Source organism: Manis pentadactyla, chromosome 8 (genome assembly GCF_030020395.1).
Source record: "Manis pentadactyla isolate mManPen7 chromosome 8, mManPen7.hap1, whole genome shotgun sequence".
Taxonomy (NCBI): domain Eukaryota; kingdom Metazoa; phylum Chordata; class Mammalia; order Pholidota; family Manidae; genus Manis; species Manis pentadactyla.
In genome coordinates, this window is record NC_080026.1 from 14859039 (window position 1) to 14876319 (window position 17281).

The 17281-nt window shown below is 40.5% G+C and overlaps 1 protein-coding gene across 3 annotated transcripts in view; it reads left to right on the forward strand.

Moving 5' to 3' along the window:
* Positions 1–17281, forward strand: part of ACVR1 (activin A receptor type 1) — a 69410-nt gene that overhangs the window by 35472 nt on the left and 16657 nt on the right. For 2 of the 3 annotated variants that reach the window (XM_036884161.2, XM_036884162.2), the window contains exons 5-8: positions 2595–2694; positions 6269–6415; positions 12862–13137; positions 16900–17097. In XM_036884161.2, the coding sequence (XP_036740056.1) occupies positions 2595–2694; positions 6269–6415; positions 12862–13137; positions 16900–17097 (721 nt within the window). Of the gene's footprint in view, positions 1–2594; positions 2695–2987; positions 3007–6268; positions 6416–12861; positions 13138–16899; positions 17098–17281 lie in introns of those variants that run through there. The other variant, XM_057505561.1, reaches the window with a different exon arrangement.

A 17281-nucleotide genomic window follows, 5' to 3' on the forward strand; every position in this document is an offset into this window, starting at 1 on the left:
GTTTTCAAAGTCTGGTGTTTTACACTTAAACATATACCAGTGCAGACAAGCTGCATTTCACTTGCTCACTGTCAGCATGGGGCTTGTAGCTACCCTAATGGACAGACAGGACAGGGTTAGAAACCACTGTATTTACATGTTTTAAAGTTACTCTTTTGCACTTTTTAAAATGATTAATGACATTAAAAAGTGTCTTCCTTTTTTTGCTTTTTGGAACTGTCAATGTTAATTTTAAAGAAACTTTAAACTTTCAGTGAGAAAAGGGAATCACTTGCTATAAATAGGTTGCCATAAGGTGCAAAAGAGAACAGTAATAACACTATAAAGAGATACCGTGCTGAGTCTGATGCATACTCTGAAAAATGGCAAAGATTAGTGAGTGTTGGAGTTGTTAATGACATGCCACTACCAAATCTAGACTCTCCTTGTCATACTATGATGAATTGAAAGACGATCAAGCTAATAACTTTCTAATGTGATCCAATCTTATTTAACACTGTTACTGTGTGTTACCTGAAATCATCTTGTGTTAAGTTTTGTTCTGTTAGGCAACGAGCTTAAAGCATCTGGAAGTTCTGCAATTAAGCCTGCCTTGCAACTTCCTTTTTTCTGGATGAGACTTGTCCTCACCAGTATTTGTAGCTCAGGTGCTACAAATTGTTCATGTTGTTCAAACACTTGGCAGTGGCTGATACAGGCTGGGAGATGTCCCAGGCTACTGCTTTCCCCATCTCTGCGCCATGAGTCAAGGGTACTTTTTTTGTATGGAGAAGGGGGAAAGCACTTTGCTTCAGCTTCCTTTGACCTCCTTGTTTGAATTGTGGTGGAGCAAACCTGGGAAAAGAGGAGATAAGGACATTCCATTTCAAAAGAAGAAATACAGTTTTTCTTGAGACATTACTCAGAAGTTTATTTCAAATTTTAAGGGGAAAATTAAATGAGTTTATTGAGTTAGTAGTAAGATGGTACCAGGCAGAATCCTGACAAAGCTTAACAAAGAAAGGCTCTAAAGTAGATGAGTCAGAACTTTGTTCTCCAGAACTGCTACCAGAGCTAATCACAACGGGCAATGACGGGAATATCTTGTGTGATTGCTTACATGATGTTGAAAGAGGAATGGGAGTATATGCTAAGGTAGTCTTCTCAACTCAACCACATTAGGTGACAGTATATCATGTCATAACAGTAGAGAGCCCTGTTTAAAACAAATTGTCATTATTGGTCTATATACTTGCTTTTTTAAGTGATCATTTATATGACTCAAAAAAAGCATGCCTTACTAAACATCTCCCCTATGTTGAAAAAGAAGGCTTAGGGTCCAGGAGCTGAAATAGATATCATTAGTCTTCAGTTGATATTCCCCCCACCTCCCTTAGGTCTGTGAAGGAGGTTTAGAACCAGGATTATACATTAAGAAAAAACAACACATTAGTTTAATTTTCAGAATTATTGTCTCAAAAAACATGGAATAAATAAAGAGAAAAAGAGTAGCAAAAGAGATGGTTAGTGAGATGTGAAACTGTGCTTCATCTGCATTCAATTTCTGGTGGTTTTTAAGGATTCTACATTTTTGCGTTTGGATGATCAGATTTTGATAATTTAGATGATCAATGGTACTTCCCAGTGGTGCTCAGAGTAAATAAAAGAAGATGAAATTCAGACAAATCAATGCATTACTTTAACAGGCTAGTTAAACTGTTTGGGAAAAGATGAGCTTTGGGGAACGTTAGCTCCACATTACTGCAGCCTTCCCATCAGCACGGGACAGTATGTTTATTACAGATAATCCATTCCAGACGCAAAATGGCCTCTGCCTCTTGGCTTGCGCTGGGAGTAGGAAGGAAAAATTTATGAACCAACTAATTGGGGATATTTTTTCACAATATGTTCATTTTTAGAAGTCAATTAGGAGCATAGTTTTATGTTTTTAATGAAAGTTTTAGCTTTTCTTTAATTTGTGGGTAATTCACATTAAGAAGTGACATGTAGGTATTATTTTTGTGGCCCTTTTTTCCCTCACCTGTCTAAAAGGTAACCTCTACCAGGTAACCCCTCTTTCTTGAGTGTAGCAGTTTGATGGCCATATGGCTATTGGAGTCTTTCCAATACAAACGATCTTAAGAGTCATTTGTTCCTTATTAGAATTCCTTAGTTGGCAGGTCAACTAACATGGATCCTTTCAGAGAGGCTTATGAGAAGAGCAGAATATGGTCACTTATGCCCAGCTCTTAGTCTTGAAGGTCCTTCCCCTGTTTTTCCACTGCTCCCCTTGTGCTCAGCCCTGCTTCTGGGACTTCTTATTTTATCTTCAACTTTGTCCACTCAGCTTCTTTCTTTATATATTTTATTCTAAAACTCTGGGTTCAGGAAAGGCCGACTTATCTCTCTCAGGAAAACCTATCACATATTAGGGAAAGGGCCAGTTTCCAGTTTTCTAAGAAATAAAAGGACTCCTTCGTTAGTGGGGCTTTCCATACACATGAACGGGCCACATGTCCAGGATCCCTGCCCCCATGAGAGTTGCAGCATGCATGCTCATACTCTAAAGCCGTTGCTGTCCCTCAATGGTGTCTTTTCCCTGTCTTGAACCACAGGACTTATTGGACCATTCGTGCACATCGGGAAGTGGCTCTGGTCTTCCGTTTCTGGTACAGAGGACAGTGGCTCGTCAGATCACACTGCTGGAGTGTGTTGGTAATTTCATTTTCCTTCCTTTGCAAGTTACATGCAGTGTTAGCTGTGGGTCTACAAGTAGGCTGGAACTTGGCAGATCTGCTTCTTGTTGCCGGTTGCTTGTTAAACATCCGGGGAGGGTGTGGCTACGTTTCTCTGCTTGGAGACTATGTTGAAGCCCCTGAACTTGCTGAAGTTCTTGTCCAAGGACTCTGTCTCTGGTTAGTATAAAGAATGCATAGTCAAAAGCTTTTAGCTGCAAGTTGACCCTTTGGGATGATAGGAATGCTTGAAAAGTGGCTTCTTCTGACTATAGGCGTTGAGTGATCTGAGGTAAGTAGGCATTTGGACAATAAATTTGCTTATCCCTCTCGCTTGTCTCCTGCCTTTAGAAATAATGAGATCACTTTACCAAAGCTTTCTTTATAACTGCTTTGTCTGAACAAGAGCTATGTACATTTCTTTATGGCCTCTTGCATTTTCCCATATAGGAAGATATATATATATCAATGTAATCAAAGTGTGTATGTAATTTGTATTCCTTTTTTCAGCTTTAAGATCACACACATTTCTGTGTAGTTGTACATATCACAAATACTTGAAAAGATTATGTAATAATAGTCTATTGAATGATAATTTAACTTTAACAATACTACTTGAAAAAGTTTCTGCACACATTGCTTCTTTCTTTTCAGTGTTGAGACTAAATTCCCAGGAATTGCAGTGCCTGGGTCAGAATTTGTGACTTTTTAATGGCTTGTATTATGTATTGTTGATTGCCCTCTAGGAAGATGGTGCAAAATGCCAAAATGTGTTTTTGTTTTTTTTTAAGTCCTGGTTTTTATTGGTTTTACTTTCATGTGATGGGTATTTGCAAGTCACGTAATAGTATTTATTAATTTCTCCTATAGATGGCAGGCAGGCCACAGGAGCAGCAATGGGTGGCAGTGGCCCCATACTCTGTTCCTAGTTCTCCCGGTTTCTCTGGGCGTGGCTCTGCAGCCCCTGCCAGCCCGTCTTTTGCTTTCGGAAGGTGGCCGGCCATCATAAGCTGCCTTTGCCATTTGGCTGTCTTCTAACTTTTCTTGTTCTTTTCATAGAAAGCACAACACCCCAACCTAGTGGTGGGAGGGGGATGGGCAGAGGTAGTAAGAGCAGTAACTGCCACCTTCAGGCGTACAGGCGGCCAGCAGGAGCCTGTTGCCATTGCTTTCCCTTAGTCCGCAGCTACTGTGACCATTTTGAACCCCACTTCACATGTCACCTCCAAGTGAACTGTGATTAGAGAAAAGAAAGATGGTAAAGGCCCAGATGGGCTCATTGCATACAACGCTTATGCCAGCTAGCATCCTATTTGCTTACAGAGAAGGGTATCTGGTAGTGGTGAGAGGGCAGTGAGTGGGCATTTACCTGTCTGGCTTACCCCTGCCCTTCTGTCCCATGGCCATCGCTATTCACAGAGCAGTAGATTTCAAGACCAGTCCTCAGAGACTGCCCAGGGTCCAAAGGGCAAAAGAATATTGCACTTTTAAAAATAAACGTTGTTTCTGGTTGTATAGATACTCTTTAGCAATTTTAGAAATAGTATAAATTCAGTTATGTTGCATTTTGTTGGTTTAGTGCTAAAGACTAATAAAAGCAATGCCTTTTTCAGTAGCTTGCAGCTAGTGTTCATATGGTACAGCCTTGAATAAAAATGAATGTGATGAATGGCTTGGATAGTACGTTACCATTTTTGGTTCAGAAGCATGGGAAGTTGGACTAGATCAGTCCTCACCAGATGGTGATCAGTGAACCCCCAATTTCAGGTACCTTAGGGAGCCCCTTTTGAGGCTCCATGGCCAGGACTTTTGGACAGTTCTGCTTCTGTTTTTAGGGACTTCTGCATAAGGCTGCATTTGCAAAAATCACTTGACAACTTAAAAGCATTTGAAAACCACTGAAGTAGGTTTCTATTTTAATTCTGTCTACTTACACTGACACCCATCTCTGTATTCTTTAAAAAAGGATTTAAGGCAACTTTATAGTGATGTCTATAATTCTCTGGGACATTTTTCTCTCCTTCCTAATGAAAATATGAGGGGAAAAGGCAAATAAAGATACAGAATAGAACCAAAGGCAGGAAAAGCTTAGCATATGGCTTTGTAGCAGCTGATTTTGTAGTACCGCAGCCCTAGACTTCATCTTGAACTAGACATGCTGGGCAATTTCTATGACCTCATTAAAGTTATTCCTGCACTAAATACTATTTTTGTGACCTGACAGTGACCCCCAGTAAGCACTTACAGGCCGCATATAATATCCTTTGGGGTTGGTCATTGATATTTAACAGGGACATCGTTTATTGTAAGGGAATCTAGAGTGAGCTGTTTCGATTCTGTTTCAGGACCTAGTCACCTGGACAGACGTGCTCTCTCTCTCTCTCCATGTTTGGGTTCTCCGTGCTTTGTTGTTCAGCCAAGAACTGTATTCCTATCTATGCAGGTGGTCCTGCAGCTGCTTGTTATAAGCCACGATGCCCAGCAGCCACTTGCCTCTGTAGGAAGCCCTGCTGCCTGCAGGTTTATCTCCTGCTGCGTCGTTATCAAGGTGCAGCGGAAGTCTTTAGCCTTAATTACACCCCATGTCCATCCCCATAGTCCCCTGGTAATCACCTCCTCCTCCCAACCTCTCTGATCGTGCCTACCTATAATTAAGAAGAAGAATGATGGAAGAGGGATTTGTAGTTGACAGACTGACAGTTGTGTTGCTGCTGGGGTGGGGGTGGGGGGTGAGGAGCAGGCACCCCACAGATCAGATCACCACTAGAGTCGGCCTGTTTTTGAAAGTGTCTTCTCCAAGGGGCCTTCTCCATGTAGACCACTTGGCGGTATCACACCGGCTAATGAGCAAGTACCCATGCCCCGTAGAAATCAGAACTGTTCTGGGATTGTGTGTTGAAGACCTCGCAGATCCTCTTTTGAAATAGATCCTCCTCCAAGAAATCCCTTAGGATCTCCAGCGGCTGCTTGTTGATCTCCTACACAGCATTGTGTTTTGTTTATGTTTGGGGTTATGTATATATTTTTAATTCTCCCAAACATACCTTCAGATTTAATAGGCACCTTTGTAAAAAGTATAAATACATATGTAAATATCCAAATCTGGACTCCCCCAAAATGTCTTTGTTGATCCTGTATGAAGGGAAGGAATCGAGTGAGCCATTCAGTGTAGCCACATGCACTTTTTCTTGACTTTCAGCACAACGTTGAAATCTGATCATCTGTACCATTTTCTAAGTTTTACCTTCTTGTGCTTTTGAAAACCATACGTGGCTCATACCTTTTCATAGAGGAATTTAAATGGGAGCTTTGTAATCAGTAGCTAATTGTACAATGCAGACAGTAAGGGTGTTTAATTTGATCTTGCAATAGGGTACCTAGGAGGGGCAGGTTCTACCTTACTTTTGTATTTCTTTCCAGGCAAAAGGTTGTAGGTACAGCCCCAAACTGAGTTTTCCTGAGTAAACAGGAAGGGTTTAGAGTTGCAGGCATGAGGTTTATTGGCTCCCTCTCTTGTCCCACTCTCCATGTCACCCGTGTGTCTCTTTCCGCAGGGAAAGGCAGGTATGGTGAGGTGTGGCGGGGCAGCTGGCAAGGGGAAAATGTTGCCGTGAAGATTTTCTCCTCCCGGGATGAGAAGTCGTGGTTCAGGGAAACAGAACTGTACAACACTGTGATGCTGAGGCATGAAAATATCTTAGGTAAGTACAAGGATGACCCCTTCATTAATTTTATCTAGAAATAAGTAATTGTCTGCCTTAGCCCCCTGTGATTTGGTGTCTGAATTTGCAGGTCTCTCCTGAAAACCCATTGAGGGATCATCGGCATTTATGTACTGTTCAGTTTTCTTTTTAACACTCATCTCAAATTTAAATTTGCAAAGAAGCTGAGTTTGAAGATTCTCTGGATGATGAAAAGGAAATCATTATTGCTAATTCTTATCCTGCCGGTCAATATTTAAACAACAAGAATTTGCCCCATATTGTTCACTTTCAGGCTTCCTCGGGTGTTCTACCTACTCCACCCTCTTTGAATATTTATTGCTTGAATCGAACTAAGAAAGATCTTTGGACGATTTCCTAGAGATTCACAGCTCCCAGGGACACCATAATTAAATGCACATTCCTTCAAACGAGGCATAATTTCTAAAGCCCAAATTTACAGAGGGATTTAGCATACATTTTAATTTGGAAACTGAAGCTTAGAAACATTTGTGACATATGGGAAGAGCCCATTGAAATACGGGTATGTAAGTATAAAGGGTGAGAATATTCCTTACGCCCGTTGACTTGTTGACTTGGATGTTTTTGGCAAGTTTCTCTAAATGTGTTTATACGTGTATGATGAATGCTCCCCAAGTGCTTCTTTAATAATGGATATAAAGTTTATATAGAATTTGACTCTGCAAAGGATGGTGTCAGCCACTTCATGGCAACTGGATTCCATTTGGCTCGTAGGAAGGCCATTGCCGGAATTTATTTCTATTCCCATACGGGCAATTGAGTACTAAACCTGACTCAGGTTGTCTGCTTGTAATGGTTTCGCAGTGGTCCAGAGCTTTGCTCTAACGATATGGCGGTGTGTTCCATCTCAGCATTGTCTCGATGTCTGTGTTATTTTCTGCCCCTCCCTTACCCCGGGGGCCCTAGCCATCACCTAATCCTCCTCATTTTTACTGTTGCTGTCCGTCTCCTTTTCCCAGTCTGTCCTGCTATACCGAGTGCTCTTCCACTGGGGACCTGAGCTCCTCCTGCTCAAAGTGCCGCTGATGACACCCACGTTGTCTGTCTCATTTGTGACTTCTGGGCCTAGCATTCCAGCCTCTCAATTGTAGGGTCTCAAGGGGTCTCAGAAACTTCCTGTACAAATGTGCCCGCATGGTAGCCCTCCTGACATTTGCTGTTCCTCTGCCTTCGTCATGTTCTTGATCGCCCACTGGTCCCCCTCCCACCCTCTGACCGCAGCTTCCTCCAGTAACACCTGTCAGTTCTGCCAGAGGATTTTGCTGTGCTTCCTGACTCCACTCCCCGTGGGCCTGTGCGCTCCCCGTCCTCACACACTGCCTTGTGCTACAGTGTCACGACAGTGGTTGCTCTGCAGCGAGCGCCGCTTCAAGTACTGCTGCGCGTTTTCTCGGTGATGTTCACTGCGAGGGCAGGAGAGCAGATGCCCTTGTTTTCTCAGTTGTAACTGCCGAGGTAGCAGAGGAGCAGAGAGGTTCGCAGCACTCACTGCTTAACAGCAGGCTGAATACTGGAGCTGAGCCTCACGTGGGGCAGTTTGACCCCTAACCACAGTGCTGCCTGTACCTTAAGTGGTAGTTAGCCACCACGTGGAACTGCTTCTTAGATTCTGGAGTCAGAGTATGAGGTGACAGTCAGAATTACTCTCACGTGCCCCCGTTTTTCCTCTGAGATGGGAACAGACTAAGGTCGAGCAACAGGTAAAGCTTTGATTGTGTTAGAAGCAGTGACATACATGAAGTACTCACCTCTAAACAGAATTGCTCTTGATTAGCATGGGGTGGAGACTTACCGAAGGAAGGGCGTGTCCAGGCACCCTGGCTGGTTCTCATGGGGCTCGCAGGTGCGTGGAGCAAACGCTCTGGGTATCCCTCTGCTCCGCAAATAGTCACTGCCTCCATGCTCTCAAGTTACACGACCTGTCGTGCCCCTCCACTGTACTCTGAGGGCAAGAATTCTTCGTTGTATATTGCTTTCACCCATAATACTGTGGATATGGTAGGTGCTCAGTAAATATTTATTATACTGGATTTAATCACAAGGGGAATTTGTGAGTCACCTTTGCAATATGATTCATGTGAGGGAAATTTAGGTGACCTTAAGTGTAATCATACAAGGCAAACCATCATCCAATTCTTTTATTACCTAATGATCTTCAGAAATTCTGAATCTGTGAGATCTTGTTTCCCTCATCGTCATTACAGCTATCTGGCTTGATTTTACTGTGTAGTCCTTTAGCTGAAAAAACTCATAGGATGCATCACCTTTTTCTGTTAAGCTTCTTTCCCTGCTTTACCAGTTTTCTGGATGGAAGAACTTTAGAAGGTTTTTTGAGATTATTTTCTTTTTTATCAGAAGAGCATATTGTGTTGAATCTCCGATTATGATTTTCCCCCCATCTTTCATTATTGGTAACTCCCCCCACCAAATATATGCTTAAATTACACACATACATATACATATATACAGTTGACCTTTGAACAGTACAGAGGTTAGGGAGACTGACCCCCAAGCTGTTGAAAATCTGTAGTCTGCAAACTTTTGACTCCCCCCAAACTTAAATCCTACAAGCCTGCTGTTGACTGGAAGCATTACTGATAGCATAGTCAATTAACACATATTCTGTATGTTATATGTATTATGTACTGCATTCTTACAAGGAAGTAAGCTGGAGAAAATATGTTTTTTACAAATTGTCTCAAATCTCCAAAAAATTTCCCACTATACCCATTGAAAAAAATCTACATGTAAGTGGACCCATGCAGTTCACACACCATGTGTCCACTGTAAACATATATGCATATAAAAAAAAACTCTAGGCCCTCACTGTTTATCCCCCTAAAACAATATCTTTTATATGACTAGTTTAGATTTCAACCCTTCCTTCTGCTATTTCTGGTGTAGAAGTCAACAGATAACTGCCTAAGGGGAGGCTTTATAGTTTCGGGGCAGGAACAGTGATCCGGGAGTTTTATTCTTATCACATGGAGCCCCACTGTGTGATTTTGGGCGAAGGTTGTACATCTCCAAGCATTCTTTTCTTCATCAATAAACCAAGGAGGTTGAGTTGATGTGAAAATTTTGCTCTGAAGTCTCATCTTACACACTTTCAAATAAAAATGATGACACAATATAGTTTCCCATGTGAATCACATTGATCGTGTGGCTCAGTGACTGGAAGTACACTGACACCACGCAGCCATCACCACCCTCCATCTCCGGAGCTGTGCTCCTCAGCAAAGGTGCTGCCGCACCATTTAAACAGTGAAAGTGCTTGAGACCGACTGGAAGTAAGGAAAATCATCCACAAAAATGTGTTAAACTGCAAAATGGTTGTGGTTTTAATTGAACCCTGAGCTATTTTAAAATACACTGGTAGCCAACTCTTCATGAACGCTTCCTGTGTTAGGCATGGCATGAAGCTCCTTACCTACAGTAACTCACAAAGCGCCTTTGAGATACACGAGGATGTTCCCCTTATCTTGTAAAAGAGAACCCCACGGTGAAGATTTTCTGTGATTTGTGCGAGGTTGCCCAGCTCAGGATAGGCACCCTGTAGTCTGGCTGTGGGCCCCCCCCCCCCACACCACTGTCGGTGCTCCACAGTGGGGTGGCCTCACCCCTCAGCTCTCAGAGCTGCCCAGGCCTGGTTCCTGGGGAGTCACCAGTGAGAGGCTCATAGGGACACTAATTAGCTCACTTAAGAGTTGGGGTTTTAGTTCTTGAGGAAGGCTGACTCTGGCTGTTAAATGTGGTGTTTGCCCTGATCACTTTCTCTTCCTGCTGTGGGCACATCCAGTGGCTGTGCCCGAATTCCACCCCGTAGGTACCTGGGCAAACTCTTGTTCAACCTTCGCTAGCAGTACAGTGCTTCGACTCAAAATGCAAAAATCCCATAAAATACTCTAGCATTTTGAAGCAAACATAGCTGTATCATTGACATTCGAGAGAGAGAGTTAAAGAAACAGCCCTGCTGATTTCAGAGTTATTTTTCCTGAAGGTCTAGAGCATAGTTAATGGGACAGACAGAAGCCTTCTCTAAGACCAAGGGGCTTTAGGGAGGGTAAGCGAATAAACATTTATTTGTTACTTGTGTCTGTATATATGTACTTAAGTATTTATTTAATCAGAAGCTGCTCTCCCTTGGGCAAAGAAATCAGTACAGGCTACACAAATATATAATAGTAATTCTTTTTGAGTGATATTTTTATAGTTTGGGATATTAATATTTGAGAAGTCATTAAAGGTTAATATCATTTGATTTAAAATGATAAAGCAGAAACCTTTTCCTTAGTAAAAATAACGAATGTCTCAATACACATTTTGGTTCATATTATGGAGCTAAGGGTTCCAAGAGAAACGGCTGTAGGCAGAGGAAGACAGACCAGAGTGTAGGGAGGCAGTGGGAGGGGAAGATGGGCTGTGGGAACCGGCTCAGAGGGACCAGGAGGGAGAGAGGGCAGGGGGCAAGGTGAGGAAATGGTACTCAGTCCACTGTCCAGATACCCCGTGGGTACAAATATCAACTTGTCTTTGAGTAGAAGTCAGCTTGTTTGGGGGCGGTGCCGTATAGTGGGTGAGAGTATGGGTTCCAAAGCCGGACTGTTGGGGACCATTCCTGACCTTAACCTTAGTGATATCCTTTACGCAGCTGTTGAGGACTGCTCGCGGAGCGCTCGGAACTGCACCTGGCACGTGGCTAGTCCTCAGTAATTGTTAGTTGCTTCTGTTGTTGATCTGATGATCAAATAGGGGGCCTCTCTTTGTTTCCAGAGCCTTCCTATGCAAGGTACGGGGGACCAGAACAGCTGGTGCCAAATTTGCAGTGGGTAGCGACTTAATAGCTGTGTAATCCTCAGCATCTCCCAGCAGTAACTTCATTATTTGTAAGATGAGTATAATGATATCTGTCTGTCTGGTCGATTGAGAAAAATTCCATGAGAAAATATATGTGAAAGTGACACAGATTTTAAATAAAGTTTTATGCAAGTATAAGGCATTTTTCTGTATTTTCCTTTTCCATTATACTTTGACAAGCCATGTGATTCTTCTTAAAGCCACGTCTGTCTTTTAAAAAAAAATTCTTTCATTTATAAGTCCCAAACTTCACTGTATGCATCTCCATAAGGTGTATATGTGTGTGTGTATACATATATATGTATTATATGAGGCATATATGCTGTAGTGTATTTTATATACATATTAAAAATATATATTTACATATATGCTATTTTATATATAAATAGCATATATGTAAATATATATTTTTATATATTTTATATATATAAATATATATATTATATATATATATTTATTTTTATTATATTTATTTTATTAATTTTTATATATTTATTTTATTAATATATATATTATATTATATATATATAATATATATATATATATATATATTATATATATATGTAAAATGCTAGGACAGTACCTTTGAAGCAGGAAAGGCAAGTGCACATATCAGTTTATTTCTAGGTTAGGAAGTACCTCTGACTTTTAGGGTTCCTTCAGTGTATTCAAAAGTCTTCTTAGAATGTTTCAAAAATATCCCTTTCTGCCTCTTCATCTTTATCTGTCAGTATCTCATTTCTTCTTAAGACCACTTCAGTTGTCACTTAAAAAATATTGTATTTATTGACAGATAAGTTGACATACAGTATTAGTTTCATCTGTACACATAGTACTGTTGTCACTCTGATGGTAGCCTGCTGTGACATTGATGAGTCTCTCCTCTGGACTCATGTTGCCCTTGGCAGATATATATTGTACCCTTTTCACATTATAGTGTAATTTTTCCTTCTTTTAATGTCTTTTTTCTAACTAACACTATCACCGTGGCTTTCCTGTGTGACTAACAAAAGTGCATCGTAGGTGCTTGTTGTATTTGATGGGTTCCTTTTTTCATTTGTTCAGTCGGTCAGTCATTTAATATAAACTCACTCCTTGATTTTACATCTGAGCAGAGAGAATCCAGAGAGCCTGAATGAGTGGGCCACTATTACCCAGCAAATCACAGGCAGAGTCAAGACTAGAGTATGTGTGTCTAGGTACTAATTTTTCTGATCTTTTGGGTGGTTGATGAATGACCTGTGCTTGGAATAGGAACATGATGAACTATTTATGGGTAAACACAAAGATACTCTTCCTACTTAATACAATGTATTTTGTATTTAAAATTTTTTTAAGGATTATTTACCATGAAATGAATATGAAAAGTTCTTATTCATTACCAGTGCCTTCCTAAGGAATAAATACTATTGTTTTTCTCTGTTGATCCTTCTGTAAATCTCTTTTCACAGCAGTTAAATTATTTTTTATAACTATCATATGGGTCACATAAAAATTATGTTGTGGAATTCTGCCATGTGTGTTATTTTTGTTCTTGCTCTCTCCAGGCTTCATTGCTTCAGACATGACCTCAAGACACTCCAGCACGCAGTTGTGGTTAATCACACATTATCATGAAATGGGATCGCTCTATGACTATCTGCAGCTCACCACTCTGGATACAGTTAGCTGCCTGCGAATAGTGCTGTCCATAGCTAGTGGTCTCGCACATTTGCACATAGAGATATTTGGGACCCAAGGGAAACCAGCCATTGCTCATCGAGACTTAAAGAGTAAAAACATCCTGGTTAAGAAGAATGGACAGTGTTGCATAGCAGATTTGGGTAAATTTTTAAAAATGTTTTTTAATTACTGTTTTTACTGTATTTGTATTCCAGTGTTTAGCCAGGCTGCATCCTTGCTCACAAACTCCCAACATTTTCTTATGAGAATTTGAAACATGCAGTCAAATTGAAAGAACTTCACAGTAAATGACTGGATGATACCCACTACTTAGATTCTCCTATTGCCATTTTACTGCTCTTAAGCTTTATCACATATCTCTCCATTCCCCATTCATCAGGCCATCTTAATCTTTGACTCTTTCCAAAATAAATTACCAGTGAAAGAGCCCTGCCCTGCAAAGACTCCAGCATACACACCACTGTATCTTTCAGTACTAGAGTCAGTTGTTTTTTTTTTCTTTTCAGTTAAAATGTAAATTTCATGTGAAATGAACAAATCTTCAGTGTACATTCCCAGAGTTTTGACAAATGCTGTAAAACCCAAATCCCTATAAAAATTCAGACCTTTAGGTTACCCTAGAAAATCACTTTGTGCTTTTCAGTCAGTCCCTGACCCAGTCCACCCCTCAGAGGCAAAAAACAGTTGCATTCTGTCTTCACAAACCTTTACACAAAGAAGGTACACAATTAAATAACCTGTGGAATGAGTTTGCCTTAAAAATGGTATCTAAAGTTTGTTTTTTCCTATAACTGTAGCAAAATTATCAAGACAGAGGAAAAAAAATCTCCAAATCAATTTATTATTTGCCCCACTGGGCTATATCATTCCTAAGATGTTACGGTTATGGTCAACATATTAATCATTAAATGTACACTTGTAATTGTACATTGTAATACAGTTTTATTGTAATTTGCAATACATTTAATTGTACATTTAGTTAATGATTATAATTGCAATACATTTAATTGCACTACGAATAAGATTGTTTTCATTTATGTTTACCTATATAAAACTATGCTTCCTAGACCTCTTGGATATTGGCTGAATAATTGTGCTAATTTGAACTGAATTGTAATATTCACATTATAAATTTCAATGGACCATTGAGAGTCCTTACTTGATTAAAAATGGTTTATATTCATATCACTGTAGTTATTGTTAGACTGATAAAGGTTTAGACACTATTAGCTTCAATCATATAAAATGTATTTTTGTTTTCAAACAAGAGATTTGACATGTCAGGAAAATTTACTTCTTTTGAATTCCTTTAAAGTCTTGGTATTTATGTTGGGAGATTATTTTATGATGTTTTCCAAGTATGAGAAGAAAAATACTTAAGATAGCATTGAAAGGGCATGGTCCAAAAGATTTTTCAGGCAGTTTCAGTGTGGAATGGAAGACATTTACATCTATCCCATGGCTTTTGGAGCCAGGGTGATTTGGGTTTGAGTTCTGGCTCTCCCAGTTACTCACCCTGTGTTTCTATGCAGATCTCCTCATCTACCTATTTACCTGCCCTCAGTTCTGGCATCTTACGCTTGGTGCAAGGATTGAGGGGGTATATAGCAAGGGCAATTCAGTGTTTGACACTGTGCCGTATACTTCTGTATTGCTTGAAAGTTCATAGTTCTGTGTTTATGTATTACTCATGTTACTACAAATCAATTGTGCCTACCTCACATGATTCTTTTAAGACTCAGGAATTATTATAAATGCTTGGCAAATAGTAAGCATTTAAATAGTAGCTGCTCTTACAGTCCAGTGGTCTAGGGAAGATGGACAAATTGAGGCAGCTGTTGGCTTAGTTTACGGGAGTTGGTGGGGAGGGTATGGGGGGAGTTTCGCAATAAGGTCAACTAATTCATTCTTCAACTGTCTTTATTTGGCCTGCAGCCTTCCAATTGGATGCAAGGATTCATGCAAAAATCTGTGAAAAGGGATCATTATTCAGGGAGTAGATCTGTAGTACAGGACACAGCTCTTGCAAGACCATAATGTGTGTAACTTTACACTTTATACCCAGAAGTTAAAGATCACTCATTAGAAGCCATACTGTATATAATACTGTAAAAATACCTGTGTTCTATTTATTATAAAAATTTCAAACATACAGGTTAGTTGAAAGAATAGGACAATGATCATTCATATCCACAACACTTAGATTCAACAGTTGGTAAAATATTGCTGTATTTGCTTTATCTATATGTGGTTGTACATACATATTTGCTAATCCATTTGAAAGTAAGTTTCAGATATCACAGCACTTTAACTCCTAAACACTTCAAAATGCAAACATCTAAAAATACTTTAGAGTGTATCACTTGCATAATCACAATTTATCACATTTAAAATTACAGATAATTCTTTAATTAATCATTTAATATCCACTTTGAATTTTTTCCAGTTTTTTTAAGCAAGTGTTCAGTCAGTGTTCACACATTGTGTTTGGTTGTTTTGTCTTTTTAGTTGGTGTAATAATTATCTATTACTGAGTAACAAATTACTCTAAAACTTAGCAGCTTAAAATAAATAACACAAATACCTTATCTCACACAGACCTCTGAAATTCAGAATCTTGAACAACTTGGTTCTGTGGTTCTGGCTCAAGGTCTCATGGGTATTACAGCCAAGTTGCCGGTCAGAGCTTTAGGAATCTGATGGGGCAGGAGGAACTTCCAAGATGGCACACTCACATGGCTATTGGCAGGAGACCTCGGTTCCTTATCACGTGGGCCTTGTGACATAACACAGAGTGGGCTGAGAAAGGGCAGACAGGAAACCATAATGCCTTTTATGTCCTAATTTTGAAGACACACTCCTTTCTGTCATGTTCTGTTTGATAGTCCAGCCCACACTCAAGGCCTAGGAAATTGAGCTTCAACCTCGTGAAGGGAGAAGTTTAGAAAAACTTGTGGACCTATTTTTAAACCACCACAGCTATTATCTTCGTGCTCTATTTAAACTGTACCTTTTTTATATTCTGTTATTTTAACTCTCAGTTTCTGGAAATGGTGGAGGGGTATATATGATTTAGGAAATGTTCACAGTGGCCAGAGAATCTTGGGGTTGATTATAAAAATAAGAGAAAGAAGGAATCAGTCTGATTTGGTTGAATGCAGTTCCTGATACCTTTGCTAATTACTAAGGCTGAGGTAGCCTACGTGCTGTCTCCATGGCAATAACGGAGTCCTCACCTTGCACATTCAGAGCCACAGAGGGGGAAGAGAAGCATTCTCCCTGGATGGCTTCAGGGATTCCCAAAGGACTGTTGGGCTGCACAGGTTTACAGGGGCAGGCTTGTTCCAGTTCAGCACTTCCATTCTTGTGAGTGTTGTAAAAACCATTGTTAGTTGGACAGCATATGCATCAAAAACTAACCCCATTCTCAAATAAATCAGGCCTATCTTGGCCTATCCTACTTGAAATAGTCATAAATTCTCTCAAATTGGCATGTCTGACACCATTTGAAATTTGTGTTTGCAGATGAGTAGGGGCTGTGGGGGAGCTCGAGAGTTTAATTTGCTTCTGGTAAGCCATGTTGAGGCTCCTGTTTACCGCGCCAGCCTCTTTCCTTCTACTTTAGATACCACCCTCCTATTGGTTTATTATTTACCCAAAACTTTTTGTCTCAGAGGTTGGTATATTAACCTTAGAGCCCCAGAATGTTCTGGCATTAGTCCTTTTTCTGGCTCTCACAGTAAGTCATCACAGTGGCATTCCAGATCTTACACTGGGTGTAATGCAGCAGTGACCACGAATTCCACCAGAAGGCGCTTTTGGTTGGGGTTGGTTTAAAATCCTTCAGCAACCGTCTCTGAGAAAGGAAGCGAACCCATTGATGCTGTTTTCTTCCTTTTTAGGCCTGGCTGTCATGCATTCCCAGAGCACCAATCAGCTCGACGTCGGGAACAACCCCCGGGTGGGCACCAAACGTTACATGGCCCCCGAAGTTCTAGATGAAACCATCCAGGTGGACTGTTTCGATTCGTACAAGAGAGTTGATATTTGGGCCTTTGGTCTTGTCTTGTGGGAAGTAGCCAGACGAATGGTGAGCAATGGTAGGTATCTGACCTAATGTGTCATCATCCTTGTCCAATTCTCTTGATTCTGCTAGGGTTAAAAGGGCAAGGGGAATGCCTGAGGCCACATCTATCTGCAGTTGTGTCTGGTTTCTAGCTGGTAAGTGGACTGTAACAGCGTTATCTTTTAACTACACAAGAGGAAATGGTGGTGGAAAAGAGT